The sequence below is a fragment of the Taeniopygia guttata genome, chromosome 23 (assembly GCF_048771995.1).
Source record: "Taeniopygia guttata chromosome 23, bTaeGut7.mat, whole genome shotgun sequence".
In the NCBI taxonomy this organism is placed as follows: domain Eukaryota; kingdom Metazoa; phylum Chordata; class Aves; order Passeriformes; family Estrildidae; genus Taeniopygia; species Taeniopygia guttata.
Window position 1 is genome coordinate 3814785 of NC_133048.1, and position 17268 is coordinate 3832052.

The window sequence follows — 17268 nt, forward strand, 5'->3', positions numbered from 1 at the left end:
AGACTCTCCTGGCAAAACCAAGCTCAATGAAACCAAACAATGGCTTCAGGAAAAGCCAGGTGCTGAGTCAGGCTCCCAGAAGGAAGTACCTGTGTGAGAGAACACCTCCACAGCTGTGTGGCCAGGTAAAGGCTCTTGCATCTGTGAGGTCTCCATTGGGCAGCCCAGTCAGCTCACTCAGCAGAACACTAAGGCCCAGAGCAAAAACCACTCCAGCAAGAGCCAAGACAGCTCTATCCACGGCAAAAAACTTCCTGCAGACAAAAACCCCATGGGCTCATCCCACGTGTGGATGTGAGCAAGGAAACCCAGGCCCATGCAGCAAACTGGGAAGCTGCTGAACACAACTGGGCTGACAGTGCCCACCCAGCTGGTCTGAGGGCTCCAGACACAAAAACATCCCCAGAGACCCTTCCCAGCCGAGAGAAGGCAGCATTTACCTGTTCATGGCTCTGAAATCCTCCCAGGAAACATCCTGGTCCTGTGCACCAGCGGGGAAACCCCCCAGGGCACCTGCCCGGGTGCCAGGAATGGAGCCCTGCAGGTTGTCCTGGGGTTTGCACTGAAACTGGGAAGTGCAGAACTGGTCCTTCAGGTCACAGGGTCAGAGCTGGGCCACCCTCCATCCCTGAGCTGATCCTGCAGAGCAAACCCCGCATTTGCTGCCCTGAGCTGGTGACATCACAGGGACAAGCTGGGAATTCTCCCCCCAGGCTCAGCTTTTCCAGAGCTCAGTTCCAGCATCACTGCCCGGGGAAGGTCCAGGTTTCCCTGCATGACAACAAACACTTCCCCAGAGGCTCCTTTGTTTGCATCCAGACACCAGCCTGGCATTCAGGATCCCCCCAGAGCCACCAAACGGATGAAAATGTCTCGGTCCATCTGGGACTGCAGGAATCAGCCACCCCCGTCCAACCCCCGCCCCAACATCCCCAAGCTGATGAAAACAGGAACGTAAAAGCCACAGCACAGTAAAGAGCACAACTTTTACTTTATAAAAAAGACCAAACCAGAACATTTATGGCCGATGAGTGCAAAAGAATCCCATAAGACACCACAGGTGAACCAGCTTCAGGGACCGTCGAGTTGACAGCCTTCCTCTTAGTGAGTTTCTGGGGGGCTTGGGGTTTTTTTGGCTAGTTTAATCCTCACAGGCTCACTCTTCATACCCAGACTAGCCACTATAGAGGTGGATTTGCTCTGGACCAGTGACTGCAGCTCGTTGCAAGCCCAGCTCCCCCCTGGTCTCCAAAGCACAGCCCACAGAGCTGTGTCAGTGTGACCCGTGTGACACCCCAGCACACAGCTCCGAGGAAACCTGGCCAAATCACCACGCACAAACCCATGAGAAGCAGAAGCCAAGCGGGTCCCTCAGGATGGGCAGCATTCTGAAGGAGGTGACCTCACACAGCTCCCCTGGGAGTCCCAGCCTGGCCTTGCTTCTTGTCTTTTCCTTGTATAAACTCGATTTCTCATAAACCAACACCTTTAAACACAAAGCAGGGAGGGGAAGCCAAATCCAAGGCTCAGTCTCTTCCCTTTATCTTTGAAGTATCTCTGTCAGTGTCTCCAGGTATGGTCTTAGTAATGCCCCTGATTTCTGGAAGCACACTCTGGAAACAGCCAGTGGTTTACAGAAACAGGCTCTAACACGGACTCAACTGTCCATTTCAAAGTTTTGGCCTTTTAAAGAAGCCTGAGAGCTCGTGAGAGGAATTAAATCCTTCCTCCCTGCCCAAACCTCTGAAGAGCAATCATAGGCTATAAAACAAAGGCACATTTCAGTTCAATTAAGGCACATTTCAGTCCAACTGAGGCACATTCCAGTCCATCTAAGGCACAAAACCATGGTCCACACTGCAGCCCGGGGCCTATCTGGGCTTTCCTCTCCCAAAAGCCTCAAAAACCCTCTGCTGACGCTCTCAGAAGCCTTCCCTATTGAAGCAAACCAAGGGGCTGGAAGGGATTTTTCAGCAGAACAGTCAAACAGCCCAGTTCTGAAGCACAGAAAGTCAGGAGTGGATCAAGTGTTCCCCTCACCTGCTCCAGGCTCTCCCAGGGGAAACACGGAGCGCTGGGCAGAGGGGTGAGGAGAGCTGCTGGCACACACAGGTCAGTGTGTGCTCCTGGGTGCCACCAGGCTGGCAGAGCTCAGCTCATCCCAGCCCCCAGCACTGGGCCCGTCTCAGGACACGAGCCAAAAGGCCACCAGTTAAATGAACCCCATAAAACTGAACCTTCTCCTCACAAGGCAGCAGGAGGTGACACCAAGGCTCAGCAGGGAAAGGCAGATCTGCCTACTGAAAACACCCTGGGTAGAAGACTTTGGGTTTGTAGGACCAACACAGGCACTTTGTATAGTGATTTAGGTCCCTCGAGAGCAGGATCTCGGCCTGCACCTCAACATCAGCACCAGCACAGAGACACCACACAGTTATTCCCTCTCCAAGTTCACTCAGGCAACGGCAGGAAGCAGAACTGTACAACAGGTCCTCAAAGCAGGGAAAGGGCTGAGCCACTGAGGCTGCTGGAGCTAAATGTGATTTACAGGAATCACAGAGGCACAAGTTCTCTGCTACTTCCTTGTCCATCTTCTCCTCCCTGGGCACACATTCCACCTCCCAAGTTCATTAGCTCCGCAGTTTGCTTCCTTGATTGTCCAAAAAACCCAAACTATCCAGTGAAATTCAGACAGCAGGATAAATCTGGCTTCAATAAGGATCAGGGTAGACTGGAAAAAAAAAATCAACCATGGCACAGCACACTCCACATGGCAGGAGGATTGTGAGTGCAGCAAAGGTCTGGAATGCCTCCCTGCTGCTGGGGTCCTTTAACAGTACACCTGGAGCAGCGGTGCCCCGGACGAGTCAGTCTCTGTGTCCTGGAAAGAGGAATCTCTGCTGGTTGGAGAGCCTTGGGGAGGAGAGAGAAGAGAAGAGATGCTGCCATTAGCCCAGGGGAAGCACAGCAGCCTGGCAGTGGGGAAGCAGCTGCCACAAAAGGCTTTGTGTACCATGAGGGAGGAGAAAGCCACACAAAGCCATGGCAGGGAACAGCCCTGCCTGCATTGCAGCCATCTCCCAGGACAGGCTGCTGTGCAGGAGGAAACTTGTCTTGTAGCCTGGGTGCTCTTTGGGAGGACAGAGCTCGGGGCAGCCCGTCACTCTTGCCTGTTTCCCTTTTGCACAGTTCCCGTTGTTCCCAGTCTCACCCAGCTGTGACCTCTGGCAGTCACACCCCAAATTCAGCCCCAAACTTTGTCAATGTACAGAGAGACTGAAAGCTCCCAGGGCAGGTGCTGTGCAAGGCCAGGAAACGTGCCACTCTTGGATTTCAACCCTTTTCAGAAGGATCCACCAACCCAGGGAGTGTCTGAGCTCCATCGCTCCCAAAGCCCAGGAGAACTGAGGGGAACCCGAGGAGCAGGGTCAGCTCAGCCTTTGTGGAGGGTGAGGGCACGGGAGAGGGGAGGTTCAGGGCTCCCCTCTGCAGCCACGCCCGGCCAGGTGCGTTACCTGCGCTGCTGTGCCGCCTCATGTTCCTGGCCAGCACATCCGCCGGGGTCTCCTCCGATATCTGCACGGCCAGCTCTGCAAGGAAACCAGAGTCAGCAAAGGATGATGCACAGGGTGACTCAGCACTGAGGATCCCTGTCAGGGAACACCCTCAGGGAACAGGACAGGCAGAGTCTGAGTCCTCCCACTGCTTCCGCCATTGTCCGGATTGAGCTGCGTGTCCTTAAATCCCAGGAGCAGCCTCTCTGCTAATCTGGGAAGCACAACACCCACACGGTTTCCTCTGCTACTTCTGGATACCTCCTTGCTCCCACACTCAGCTTTTCAAGGCTTTTCTACAACAAGTTCTGTTATAACCTGCTCTGGAGCTCAGACACTTGAGGCTGCTCCCACAAGGAGGAAGGAGCAGCAGCACTGGTGCTGTGGAACAGCCCTGCCCTCCTCTTTGCGAGGATATTCACTGTGTGGAGGAGCTCCGGGCTCTGAGGACACACTGTCACTGGAGTCTAAGGGTGGCATTAGCCAGGCAGCACATGGGAGAGAGCCAGCTGAGTAACTGGACATCCTCGGGCACGAGCAGCTCGTCTGGTCCTACCAGTTCAGTTTGACTCACCGTTTCTCTGCCTCCCTTAGATGAGCACAGGCAGCAGCAGCAGCACAAACCTCATCTATTGCTCAGCACAAACCTCACGGGCAAGGAAAGACAGGCTCAAGAAAGCCACAGCACAGGGAGGAGGGTGAACAGCAGAGCTCTCCACTCACACACCCCAGCAGAACAAGCCCACTGGGGACAGACCGGCTCCCAGCCCCGCTGCAGTGCCACACCTCTGCGGCTTTGGTGACACAACCCTCTGGCAGCACCCAGGGACCCCCAGGGACACCCAGGGACACCCAGGGACCCTCAGGGACACCCAGGGACCCCCAGGGACACCCGTACCGTCCTGGCTGATGACCATGGACTCCAGCATCGTCTCGTTCCCGCTGTCTGGCGCGTTGCCCCGGCCGGACTTCTCCTCGTGGCTCTGGCTGGGGAGGGGGATGTGGGGCCGGACGCGGCTCTTGCGGGTGCTGATGCGGATGATGCCTCGGACCAGCCGGCACTCGGCATCCTGCTCGTCCAGGTTGTAGTCCTGAGTTATGCTGTTGATGAGGTCCGAGATCTTGTTGGTCTTCTCCAGGAAGACGGTGTCCGAGGTGCACTTGGCCAGCTCGTCGATCTGGTGGACGCTGAACAGCTCCGTGAGCTTCTTGAAGATCAGCACGTCGATCTGCCTGCTGGACATGGAGCCGTTCAGCTCGCTGATGTCCACATCGGACTCATGGAAGGAGTAGTACTCCTCCGAGCTCCGGTGGCTGCTGGGCAGCGGTGGCTTTTCTATGCTGTTCCTGAAGGGCTTCTCCAGCAGCTCCTTGCAGCAGGAATCAGATTCCGGGTGGTGGTTGGTGTTCCTGTTTGGATAGACAGGGATGCCCTTCAGCTTCACGTCCGGGTAACTGAAACTGCTGCCCATGCTGGACTTTTTGATCTGGTTCCCGTTCTTCTCAGCAGGAGAGGTGTTGGTGGGGCTGTTTGGCAGCCGCCCATTGTAGTCTCCGTTCTTCCCATCCTCCGTGGAGGTCTCGGCAGGCCCCGGATAGGGAATGCAGACACTGCAGTCCTGGAAGCAGCCCCCGCACGTCACTATGCAGCAGAAAACCGCCTTGTACGTGTTCCAGGCCTGAGACAGGGAGGAGCAGCAGAAGCTCTGGTTCGGGGGAGCCTCTGCTGTCCCGGAGATGAAGGTGATGGTCTCTGCCTCGCGGCCGTTGGGGTCCTTGAGCTCGGCCTTGCGGCCTTTCCTGTCCCGCATCTGCTGGGCCCGGCCGTGGCTGGCTTTGATCTCGGGTGTGGAGCCACTGAACACCTCCAGGCTGACATCCCCGGCCGCCCGCGCCCGCAGGGGCACAGCCTCCGGGCAGGGCTGCTCCCGCTGCCGGCCGCCGCTCAGCTCGGGGCCCGGGCGGCTCCTCCGGCCCAGCATGGCTCGGCACCTGCGGGACACAGCGGGTCAAACCAGAGCCACCCAGCCACCAGCATCCCACCTCGGCCAGCTGGTCCCAGCACGGGGAGCTCTGATGTCGGAACTCAAAATGTCCCTCAGACATTTTCAGAGGTTCCAGGCCTTGGTCAAAAGCATTTTAGACCCCGGCAAGCAGCTGAAAACAGCTGTGATCTTGAGTTTGAACCATGGAATGAATTACCAACTTTGAAGGTGGAATAAGCGGTCACAGAGAGTTAGATGGTATAGTAAAAGTAGTCACTAATTAGAGGGTAAAATTTTTTAGTATTGTACAAGGGGGTTTTAACACCTGTACAAGGGGGTTTTACTTTGTACAGGGGGGTCAGGAGGTCTAAGATGTAGGAAAGTGGGCCTGATCCTGTTCTTCCTCCTTCTTCTTCCTTACCTCCATGTTCTTGGTGATGTTGGCATTTTTCTATTGGTTTAGGCTGGGGACACACTGTCCAACGTAGATGATAGATATTGGCACATTATTGTAAATATAGTACACGTAATTTCTGGTATATAATGTTTGTACCATCCCACTGAGGGCAGAGCCCCACACGCTGCCCTGCAGGACAGAGCTGCGGCAGGGCAGCAGAACATGTTAGAGATAAGAAAAAATAAACAACCTTAAAAACAGCACAGACGAACTATGGCTTCTTCTTTGGCAACGGGGCAGAAAGACAGAGACTTTCTACAATCTCGAAATCACCAATACCCACAGATTCCGACACTCTGACAGCTGGAGGTCCCCAAAGCCAACACTGCAATGATTTTTGGGAATATTTCGCGTCAGGACTCGCGCTGCTCTCGCTCAGGGGCCACCACCGAGGTTCTCCCACCACCCAAGCCTTGCTGCTTCCTCTGGGTCGATGCTCTCATCAGAAAAAGAGAGGTGCTTGAAAAGGGCTCTTTTCAGACATCAAAACCCCTGTAAGCTTCAGAAGAGTTTCCTCCACGCAGCTGGAAGGAGTCAGCTCCAGAGCAATGCAGGAGCAGCACAGCTGGAGGTGGAGCCACTGACAGGCTCCAAAGGGAAAGTATCTTTTTTTTAAACAACTTCCCTTTGTCTCACATTCCTCGGGATTAGGCTGGGCCCTGACAGCACTTATCCATTTCAAAACACATCGTGCCCAGGAGGAGATGACAAGCAATCCATCATTATGCAAGCTGCCAATTCCAACTCCACATTATTTGCTGCTATTTCAATTTAGAGGATTTAGCAATGACAGCATTACCAACACTAATGATTTCTGCCAGTCATGCTAAGGTCAGGCGATGGCAAAGGCTTCCCTACGAAAACCCGATGTCTTCATCTGGATTACGGAAAAGACCACGTCAACAAGTCGGTCTCAAACCACCCCGATGGGAACAAAACCTTGACAAACCCTACAGAAGCAGAAATCCCAGCACAGCCCCTCCAGCTCTGCAGGCAGGAGGGACCTGTCACGTTCCCTCTGCACAGAGCCAGCCTTCACACTCTGGCACGTTCATTTTCCCTGCTTTTAATCTTTTTGTCATTAAAGCTCAGCACGGGGTGATGTGAGGAAAGTCAGGTCAGGGCTGCCACTCTCCACTTCTGCTGCTCTGCCTTTATCCCACGCTGTGGTGGGTCCCAGAATTCTCCATGGTTTCCAGGCTCCTTGGCTGACGCTGCTTGCACCTCCAAGAGATCCTTTTAAATACTAATTAGGGTAATTAATAAGCAGTGAGAGCTCAGCCATAGTGTATGTGTTGTAGGGCTGCCCTGGTTGTTTTACTATGGACTTTCTATAGGGCACTTCAAGCATGAATAAATAAATCTGTCAGACCTTGTTAGAGCACTGCCTCTTTCTCCCTGGTTTTTAAACCAATAGTCACATTTTCCTCACAAAGAAACAGGCCCAGACTGAAAGCCAGGCAGTTACAGCACACCACTGCTTTCCAGGAATATTTTGGCTCTGTTACCTTATGAAAATTCATCCCAGGAGCTCCCTTTGCACATTCCTGGGCAATATGCAAAATAAAAAGCCCCAGATGCTCCAATTTCAGGGCAGAGCAGGCAGAGCTCCCTCACCTCAGCATCACTGCAGAGTTTTGATTGCTTTCACTTCAGAACAAGTCAGGGGTTTTCCCCCTCAACTTCTTCAGTTTTGCAACATGGAAACATTTGAGCTGAACTGGGAACTGCTTACTGGGATGTTTCTTTTCATTCCAGACCCAACATCTGCATTGCACAGCAACACTCCTCGATGTAACAACAGAGAATATTCTGACATTTCAGAGCATCTGGGACAGAGAGAGGAGCATTATCTCAGCTCTAAGGAAAGACCTACAGGTGCCAGAGACACCCCTGGGCTGCCCCATTCCCATCCCAGCTCACGCTTCTGGCACCTCTGTGTTCCTCAGCAGCACTGACAGGACACAGCTCCTCGATCCAGCAGCTTCCCCAGCACAGGAACGGGCTGGACCAAAACCCCCAGCCATAAATAAATGCTCAGACCAAAATCCACACCCCAGCATTAACTCACACGATGGCTGGGAGCTTCCTCTGCTCTCACACAGGCACCGTGAGTGACTGCAGATCCCTCTGGAGAGCCTCAGCATCTGCTCCAGAGGAGCCAGGAAGGATCCACAAAGGGTTTGCAGGACTCAGAGTTAGCCAGGGTCCAAGATCTTCATTGTTCAGAGGGCGGGATCTCCTTGGAAAGCGTTAAAGAAGCTCAGTTAAGTTGTGAATCTCCTGAAGAACATGACACCCATCTGACAAGAACCACGCTGCTGGTGCTGCTGGCAGCTAGGGAATGGCTCCTAGATTCAGCAGACAGGATTTACACACTGAGGCAGCTTCTCTGAACTCTGTGGAAGCATCCACAGCTGGGAAGTGTCCTGGCTGCCTTGCCAGGAGCTGAAGTCACCTGCTAAGCTCCTGCTCCCCACTGCTCCGCTGGCACCGGGAGGGAGGGAGATCCCAGCCCAGGGTAAATGTGGGTCCAGCACTGCCCCCGTGCACCCCTGGGGAGCCAGCACCCCCCTCCCAGCTCCCTGGGGTATGAACAACCTGCCCAAGGAACTGCCTCTAGCCAAACCCTCCTGTGCCCTGGCCCAAAACCCCCACCCCGCCCCAGCTGACAGCCAGGGCTCCACCACGAGGCAGGCAAACAAAGTTTGACTCTTTTCCCTCCCAAAGGAAAGGGAAGGGAAAGGGGAGGCCCACCTGGGCCCCAAAGGGAGCTCCCTCTGCCTACCTCGGGCCCCCGCCATCCTGCAGGCGGGGGAGTTTTGGGGAGAGGAGGAGCTGGCAGCGGCAGCAGCAGCAGCAGCAGCAGCCCCGTCCCCGCCTGCCCCGCTCGGCACAGCTCCCACCGCTCCCCCGGGAACCACAGCTGAGCCCAGCAGCGACCAGGGAGACCCAAAACCCCCGGCAGAGCTGCGACCCCACCGGGGCAGCGGGAAGGGACAGCCGGGGGGACAACGGGGGCTGTCCCCACACTGTGTCCCTGTGCCGGGGGACACGGGGCGCACGGGAGGGAGAGGGCGCCCGGCGGGGGCAGCCCCGGGTCCGCGGGGATCCCGGTGTGGGGGTGACGGAGCTGCTCTCCCTCCCTCCCTCCCTCCCTCCCTGCCGGTCGCGGCCTGCGGCTGCCCCCGAGCCGGGCCGGGTTGGGCCGGGCCGGGCCGCGAAGCGCCGGGCGGCGGTGGCGGGGCCGGGGCTGATGGCGGGGCTGGTGCCGGGGCTGATCCCGGTGCCGAGCCGTGCCGGTACCGGGCCGGGCCGGGCCGGGTCTCGTTACCTGCAGCCGGGAGGGAGCGCGTCCGGCCCCGCCTCACCTGCGCCAGGTGCGCCACGTGACCCGGACGGGCCGCGCCGAGGGACAACAGAGCGCGGCGGGCGAAGCGGGTCTGGGCGAGGGGCAGCGCGCGAGCCCGGCACAAAGCGGGGACAAAGCGGGGACAAACCCGGCACAAACCCGGTAAAAACCCGGTAAAAACCCGGTAAAAACCCGGTACAAACCTGGGTACAAATCCGGTACAAACCTGGGTACAAATCCGGTACAAACCCGGTACAAACCCGGTACAAACCTGGTTACAAACCCAGCACAAACCCGGCACAAACCCGGTACAAACCTGGGTACAAATCCGGCACAAACCCGGTACAAACCCGGTAGAAACCTGGTTACAAACCTGGGTATAAATCCGGCACAAACCTGGGTACAAATCTGGGTACAACCCCGAGTACAAACCCGGTACAAATCACGGGTACAAACCGGGTACAAACCGGGTACAAACCCGGTACAAACCTGGGTACAAACCTAGGTACAAATCCGGTAAAAACCCGGTACAAACCTGGGTACAAACCTAGGTACAAATCCGGTAAAAACCCGGTACAAACCCGGTACAAACCTGGGCACAAACCTGGGTACAAACCCGGTACAAACCCGGTACAAACCTGGGTACAAACCCGGTAAAAACCCGGTACAAACCTGGGTACAAACCCGGTAAAAACCCGGTACAAACCTGGGTACAAACCTGGGTACAAACCCGGTAAAAACCCGGTACAAACCTGGGTACAAACCTGGGTAAAAACCCGGTACAAACTCGGCACAAACCCGGTACAAACCTGTGTACAAACCCAGTACAAACCTGTGTACAAACCAGGTATAAACCCGGTACAAACCCGGTACAAACCCAGTACAAATCCCGGGTACAAACCGGGTACAAACCTGGTACAAACCTGGGTACAAACCCAGTAAAAACCCGGTACAAACCCGGTACAAACCCGGTAAAAACCCAGTACAAATCCCGGGTACAAACCGGGTACAACCCCGGGTACAAACCCGGTACAAACCCAGTACAAATCCCGGGTACAAACCGGGTACAACCCCGGGTACAAACCCGGTACAAACCTGGGTACAAACCCGGTACAAACCCCGGACCCCCGCGGGTGCATGCCCCAAAGCCGCCCTGGTTCCCGGGGTCCCCGGGACCCCTCCCGGGGCCGATCTCCTCCCCGAGGATCCCCGGGCCCACCCGAGTGTTCCCATCCCGAGGGCCTCGCTCCCCCAGGATCCCTGTCCCGAAGTGTCCCCCTCCCAAAGAGTGGGGATTCCCTCCTGGGGGGTCGGATCCTGTCCGGAGGTTCGGGGAAAGGAAAGAATCCCGGTGTCCCGTCCCGGTGTCCCCTCCCGGTGTTGCATCCCGGTGTCCCATCCCGGTGTCCCGTCCCGGTGTCCCGTCCCGGTGTCCACTCCCGGTGTCCCCTCCCGGTGTCCCGTCCCGGTGTCCCCTCCCAGTGTCCCGTCCCGGTGTCCACTCCCGGTGTCCCGTCCCGGTGTCGCATCCTGGTGTCCCCTCCCGGTGTCCCCTCCCGGTGTCCCGTCCCGGTGTCCACTCCCGGTGTCCCCTCCCGGTGTCCACTCCCGGTGTCCCGTCCCGGTGTCCCCTCCCGGTGTCCCCTCCCGGTGCCCCCTCCCGGTGTCCCGTCCCGGTGTCGCACCCGATGTCGCATCCCGGTGTCCCTTCCCGGTGTCCCCTCCCGGTGTCCCTTCCCGGTGTCCCCTCCCGGTGTCCCGTCCCGGTGTCCCCTCCTGGTGTCCCCTCCCGGTGTCCCCTCCCGGTGTCCCCTCCCGTTGCCCCGTCCCGGTGCCCGGTGCCTCGGCAGAGGGGCACTGCCAGGCAGGGAGAACAAAGGCAGAACAAAGCTCTCACCGGGCTTTTGTATCACCGAGGTTTATTCTGAGCGCTGCTAATTGCAGCCTCCTCTGCTAAATCATTAATAGCTCGACAGCCCGAGCAGAAATCCCGCAGTGCCGGAGGGTTTTGGGGACTCAGGCTGTGCCTGACCTCAGGGCAGGGGCATTTCTTGTCTTTTGCTACGATTTGCATTCACCAGCCGCTGTCTGCTCGCGACTGGGATGTGCTGGGACAGCCGGAGACACGGCTGCTCTGGGGGCTCGCCCTCAGCCTCACTGCCCGGTGTCCCCAGCTCACCTTCGTATTTCTTAAACTATGTCCAGGCACAGCTGCTTCCCCTTTCCATGTCCTTTCCTCACCCTGGAGCAGGGAAGGCAGGGCAGACACGAGGGGTGACCCAAAAAGCGATTATTTTCTGAGCAGGCAACGACGGAGAAGGCACCGCCTGAGCTCCCTCCAACCTCTGCGATTCCGGGGTTTCATTTTGGGGGAACGGGGGAAGCTCATGGCAGGACACACCCCGGCCCTTTCCCCTTTTGGGGGTACCCTTGAGAGTCCGGGTTCCACCCGATGAGAGCAAAAAAACGAGAGAGGAAGATGCTCTGTTTCAGTCCTGCCTGTCCCCCCAGTTTTTTGGGTCTGGGGGCAGAGGAAGCACGAAAAGAGCTTTAACCCCACGGTGGAGCAGCACCCCTCAACTTCCACACCGCATTTCCAGCAGCACTTGTGTCAGACAGACGAAGAGCGCTCAGCCCGGCCTCCAGCTTCCCCAGCGGCCGGGGGGCAGCCGGGGCAGCCGCGGGGAGCTCGGAGCCGCGCTCCGGTCCCGGGCCCCGGGCAGCGGGAGGCGCTGCCGGCCGGGGAAGGGACGAACGGGCAGCGGGGGCCGGAGCGGTGACGCAGCCGCCGCTGACGCTGCTCCGGTGCCTGGCAGACGTGTGGCAGCCTGGCAGGAGCAGGAATGTGATGCAAAGCACAAGAGATGGGGTATTTTTTTTCCTCCTAAGGTAAGGAAAGCAAAAATGTCACCAGCCCCGTGGGCGACATCCACTGAAACAGATTTAGGCTGTGTTTTGTTTTTGGCTTAGGCTTTTATTCCAGTCTGGGGGTGGGATGAAACCTTGACACCTGGTTTCTGTCATCTCCACTGCTCCCATGTGAGACCCACGCAGCTGCACGAAGATGCAGCCGCTGAGGATGACATTGCGACAGGAGGAACCCCAAAAACCAGGCTCTGGGTGGCAGCTGCAGCCCCCTGCCCCGCCAGCCCACCCCCAGCTTTATGAACACCGTGAAAAGGACAGTGACCTTGGCGGGGACGCTGCTGTGACAGCCGCACAAGGGGGACACCCCTGTGCCCGGGACGCCCCGGCGCAGCCCCTCCAGTCCAGCCCTGCCCGGTGACCCCTCGGTGAGCTCCTCAGCGTTCCCAGTGATCCCAGCCGTCCCCAGCTCCCATTTCCCACCGACCCCTCCGAGGAGTTTTCCAGCACCACTAACGCCGCCGGGCCGGTGCCGTACCGAGCTGCACCGCGCCCGGTGCCCGGGACCGGTACCGAGCCCAGGCCCCTGACGGTGCCATACCGGGCCAGGGCTGTACCGTACCGAGCCCGGGGTCCCATCAGTGCCGGCACCGGTGCCGTACCGAGCCCAGGGTCCCATCAGTGCCGGCACCGGTGCCGTACCGAGCCCGGTGTAGGATCGAGCCCACGGCGGTCCGGTACCTGCCGCGCCCAGCCCGGGGCCGGAGCAGCGCCGGCCCATACCGAGCCCCGCTCCGTGCCATCCCGGTCCGGGCTCGCGTGTCCCCCACCCCCTTCCCCCGTGCCGGTGCGGAGCCCGTACCGGAGCCGCCCCCGTCGGGGCCGAACCGCCGCCGCCGGCACCGCCCCCGGGCTTTATATCCCCGCCGCATCCCTCCGCCGCCGCTCCGCTCCCATGGCTGCAGCAGCGGCGGCGGCGGCACCGGCACCTCCGAGCCCCGGCGGCGGCGAGGCGCAGCGCCCGTCCGGTGGCAGCGGCGGCGGCGGCGGCGGCGGCGACAAGAGCGGCGGCGGGCCGGGCGCGGTGGAGCTGGCGGCGGCGCGGCGGCGGCTGGTGGCGGCGGAGCGGCGGCGGCGGGCGGCGGCGGAGCTGGAGGGGCGGGTGCGGCAGGTGCACTGCGCTCTGCTGCACGCCGAGCTGCGCCTGGCCGCCCGTGCCGAGACCCTGGGCCGCCTCGGGGCCGGTGTGGCCCAGGCGCAGCTCGCCCTGGCGGCCCAGAGCCAGCGGCTGCAGAAGGGGCTGCGCCGCCGCCCGCGGCCCCGGCCCGGTGCGCTGCTGGCGGCCGCCCGCGCCCTCCGCAGCTGCGTGCCCTGGGCCCCCGCACGGAGCCGCGGGGCCGCCGCCGGTACCCCCGTGCGCCGCCTGCCCGCCGCTGGCCGCGCCACCGCCTAGGGACTGCGGGGCTTCGGGGGGCTGCGGGGCTCTGGGGTACCTGAGGGGGGTCGGTGGGTGGGGAGCTGGGGGGTTCTGAAAGTCTTGGTGGGTCTGGGGGACCCTGCAGGATCTGGGGGAGCCCATGGTGGGAGGGACCCGGTCCTTCAGAGGGTTTTGAGAAGGGTGAATGGTGGGGGCACGGGAGGTTTGGGGAGCTGGAGGGGTCTGGGGTACTTGAGGGGGGAGCCCAGGGGGTTTGGGGGCTCTGAAAGTGGAGGGACACCTCATTGGGCTCACTGAGGGAGCTGTGGGACCCAGTGCTGGGGCGGGGGGGTCCCGTAGGGCCTGGGGTCGTTCAGGGAGTCCTGGGGAGTCTGATGGGATGGGACACGGTGGGTTTGGGAGTCCTGGGGTCGGGGGCACCTTGGTGAGTGTGAGGGGCCTCGGGGACCCTGCAGGATCTGGGGGACCACCTGGTGTGGGGTAACCCCATGGGGTCTGGGGTCCTTTAGAGGAGTCTGGTGGGTTTGGAACTGGTGGGTTTGAGGGTTACAGTTGAATTCTGTGAAGGGTCCAGGGGACCCTTCCAGGGCTGGAGAGATGCACCAGGGTCTGGGGAATCCAATGGGCTGGCACCCAATGGATTTGGGGGTCCCAGAGATGGGACCCTTTGGGCTGGAAGGGTTTAAGCATCCTTGAGGATGCCAGGGAGATCCTGCAGGGTCCTGGGGACTCTATGGGGTGGGGGTACCCAGCAGGGTCTGGGGACCCCAGCAGTGGCCCGAGGGGTCTGATGCGGGGAGACTTTGGGGTATTTGGGGTTCCATAAGGGACCTTGTGGTATTAGGGCAGCCCAGGGGACCCAGCAGGGTCTGGGGACCTTGGGGTGCCCTGAGGGATTTGGTGGGGAGAGCACCCCTGAGGGTTGTGGTGCTCGAAGGACCCTGCAGGGTCAGGGTCCGGGGTGTGCCGTGAATGACAGACTGGGGGGACACAACGAGGCTGGGGGACCCAGCAGGTTCTGGGAGACCCTTCAGAGACTGGGATCCCTGGAGGATTTTGCCAGGTTTGGGGTTGTTCATGGAGGAATCTGCTGCCAGCACCCCCAGCCCGGTCTGGGGTGGCCTCCGCCCTGAAGGCAGCAGGTTCCGGGGCAGGGCCCCTTCCCCGCCTGAGCCGCACGGCCCCAGGAGGGGACCCCCGCCCTTGGGACGCTGCTGGGGCTGTGACCCCCACGGGGCAGCCCTGACGTGCTCCCTGCGAGCCTCGGCGGAGATCGGAGCGGGCTCGGGGCACCGCGGGCAGCAGCGGCTCGGGCTCCGGCGGCTCCGCGCGGGGACGGAGCGGGAAGGGACCGGGCTCGGCATCCGCTGGCACCGGTGACTCCCGGCGAGCGGAGCTCGGGACTGCTCCGGACTGACCAAACCGAGCGGGACATCGAAGGCTCCCGGTGCTTCCAGCCGGCGTCCTTGGGGACACCCAATGTCACCCTGGCAGGGCCGGTCGCTGCGGGCTGGCAGGAAGGCGGGAGGAGGCGGAGATGGGCTTGGGATGAAGGATGTCCCTCCGGGATGAAGGATGTCCCTCCGGGATGAAGGATCCGCTCCGGGATGAAAATCTCTCTCCGGGATGAAGGAACCCCTCCGGACTGAAGGATCCCCTCCGGGATGAAGAATCCCCTCTGGAATTAAGGATCCCCTCCAGGATGAAGGATCTCTCTCCGGACTGAAGGATCCCCTACGGACTGAAGGAGCCCCTCCGGGATGAAGGATCGGGATGAATGCTGTCCCTCCGGGATGAATGCTGTCTCTCCGGGATGAAGGAGCCCCTCCGGGATGAAGGAGCCCCTCCGGACTGAAAGCCGTGCAGGGCCCGGTGCCGCTGTCCCCGTCTCTGTCCCGCAGCCCTGAGCCGGCCTCAGGCCGGGCGCTCGGATGGAATCCGCCGGTCCCGCCGGGAATTGCAGAGGTTCGGCTGGCAGGGCCCGCGGTGCTGCTCCTCCTCCTCCTCCGTGCCCGGGGTGACCGTCCCTCGCCCGAGCCAGCAGCTCCCGCTCCGCCGTGCCAGGCTTCCGCAGTGCTGCTCCCCAGAAGCTGCATGAACCCCCCGGAAAACCTAAGTCCCTCTGCTATTTATTTATTTAAATTTCAAAAACAAACAAACAAACAAACAAACCGGGTTTGGGCTGGGGTGAGGGGAGGATTTCACTGACCCCCTGCTATTTATTTATTTAAATTAAAAACCCAGAACCCCGGGTTTGGGCTGGGGGTGGGGGGGATTTCACTGACCCCTCGCTATTTATTTATTTACTTAAATGTTAAAAAGCCAAACCTCGGGTTTGGGCTGGGGTGGGGGGGATTTCACTGACGTCCGAATGTGCCGCGCCTCCGCTGGTGTGACAGCAGGTCTGTTGTGTAACCCTGGCTGCGCTGCCCGCACCGTGCTGCCCGTGCTCTGGAATAAACTTTGATATATATTTTATTCATGACGTGCAGTGTCCTGAAGTGCTGGTTGAAATATGACCGGGAGGGTGATTAGAATGGGGATTAGCAAATAAGCCCTGGTAATGGCATGTAATTAATACCAGAGTGGATTTCTCTGATTATCAACCTCTTCCCTCCTCTGAGTGTGTGGGGAGATGTGGAAGACTGCGTTCAGAATTCCTGCAGCAGGATGATATATATATATATATATATATATGTATGTATGTATGTATGTATGTATGTATGTAATGTATGTATGTATGCCTACAGACATGGTCTGTCCTGAAAAACTGAAAAACTCACATCAGGTCACAAACAAGGCAAACTTGGGTGACAAACAAGGCGCAGCTTGCACATAACTATCTGCAGAAAATAGGTGGCAGGGAAATATTCCAGCTCCCATCCTGCCTTTGCAGCCCCACACCCGAGAGCTCTGCCTTTTCCCCGTTAAGCCCCGTTTCAAACAGCTCTCATTCACAGAGCTCTGAATGCTCTGGCACCTCTCAGTGCTCCCCAGCTCCTGCCCTTTCCCTCCCCGCTGCCAGGGGAGATTTTCCCGTGTGTAATCCCAGCCGGAAGGTGATTCCCAGAGCCGAGAGCGGAGTTTGCTGCTAAGAGCAGCTTAGGAGTCTCAGCCAGGAGAAGAGACACATTATCTCTCCTGGCTTTCAATTAATAGTATAGAATGCACAGCTTGGCCTTAAATCCCTTGATTTTTTTCCCCTTTCTATGGTGATTATTTGCAAATCAGCTTTTGACCTGATTAGAGTGGAACCGACTTAGAGGAAATGCAGGGAAAGACCTTAAATGTATAATAAATCAACTCCATTAAACCAGAAAGGCCAAAATCATTAAAAATCCCTCTGTGTGATGGCTGCTCCCCACCCTTCAGTCTCAGCAAGGATAGAGTCTCATCCCACTTTGCATTCCTGGAGTATCCTCGGCTGGAACATGACATCCATTACAATTCTCACACTTATTCCCATTTTCCTCCAGGGCAGGGGAGGCTGATGCAGTCGGGGAGCACAGGAGGGTCGGTGGACAGGCCAGGAGAGCCCAAGGCTCCTCAGCAGCCTGCAAAGGGCTGACAGGAGGACACCTGTGTGCCCCAGGTGCCCAGGGAGCGCCAGGCCCAGG

At 58.9% G+C, this 17268-nt stretch overlaps 2 protein-coding genes across 3 annotated transcripts; one reads left to right on the plus strand and one right to left on the minus strand.

Moving 5' to 3' along the window:
* Nucleotides 1-972: 972 nt before the first annotated feature.
* On the minus strand, nucleotides 973-9486 carry KDF1 (keratinocyte differentiation factor 1). 2 transcript variants are annotated; one of them, XM_072917939.1, is made up of 5 exons: nucleotides 9368-9486; nucleotides 8068-8238; nucleotides 4453-5546; nucleotides 3516-3590; nucleotides 973-2913 (listed from the first exon to the last, which is right to left on the minus strand). In XM_072917939.1, the coding sequence occupies exons 3-5, from the start codon at nucleotides 5534-5536 to the stop codon at nucleotides 2831-2833; spliced, it is 1242 nt and encodes a 413-aa protein (XP_072774040.1). In that variant the 5' UTR covers nucleotides 5537-5546; nucleotides 8068-8238; nucleotides 9368-9486; the 3' UTR covers nucleotides 973-2830. The 2 variants fall into 2 exon arrangements, with proteins under 2 accessions (XP_072774040.1, XP_030146191.3); XM_030290331.4 differs by having other exon boundaries at nucleotides 9331-9406.
* Nucleotides 9487-13034: 3548 nt separating this feature from the next.
* TRNP1 (TMF1 regulated nuclear protein 1) lies at nucleotides 13035-16136 on the plus strand. The gene is made up of 2 exons (XM_030290383.4): nucleotides 13035-15228; nucleotides 15402-16136. Exon 1 carries the CDS (start codon nucleotides 13169-13171, stop codon nucleotides 13664-13666), a length of 498 nt encoding a protein of 165 aa, XP_030146243.4. The 5' UTR covers nucleotides 13035-13168; the 3' UTR covers nucleotides 13667-15228; nucleotides 15402-16136.
* Nucleotides 16137-17268: the final 1132 nt, after the last annotated feature.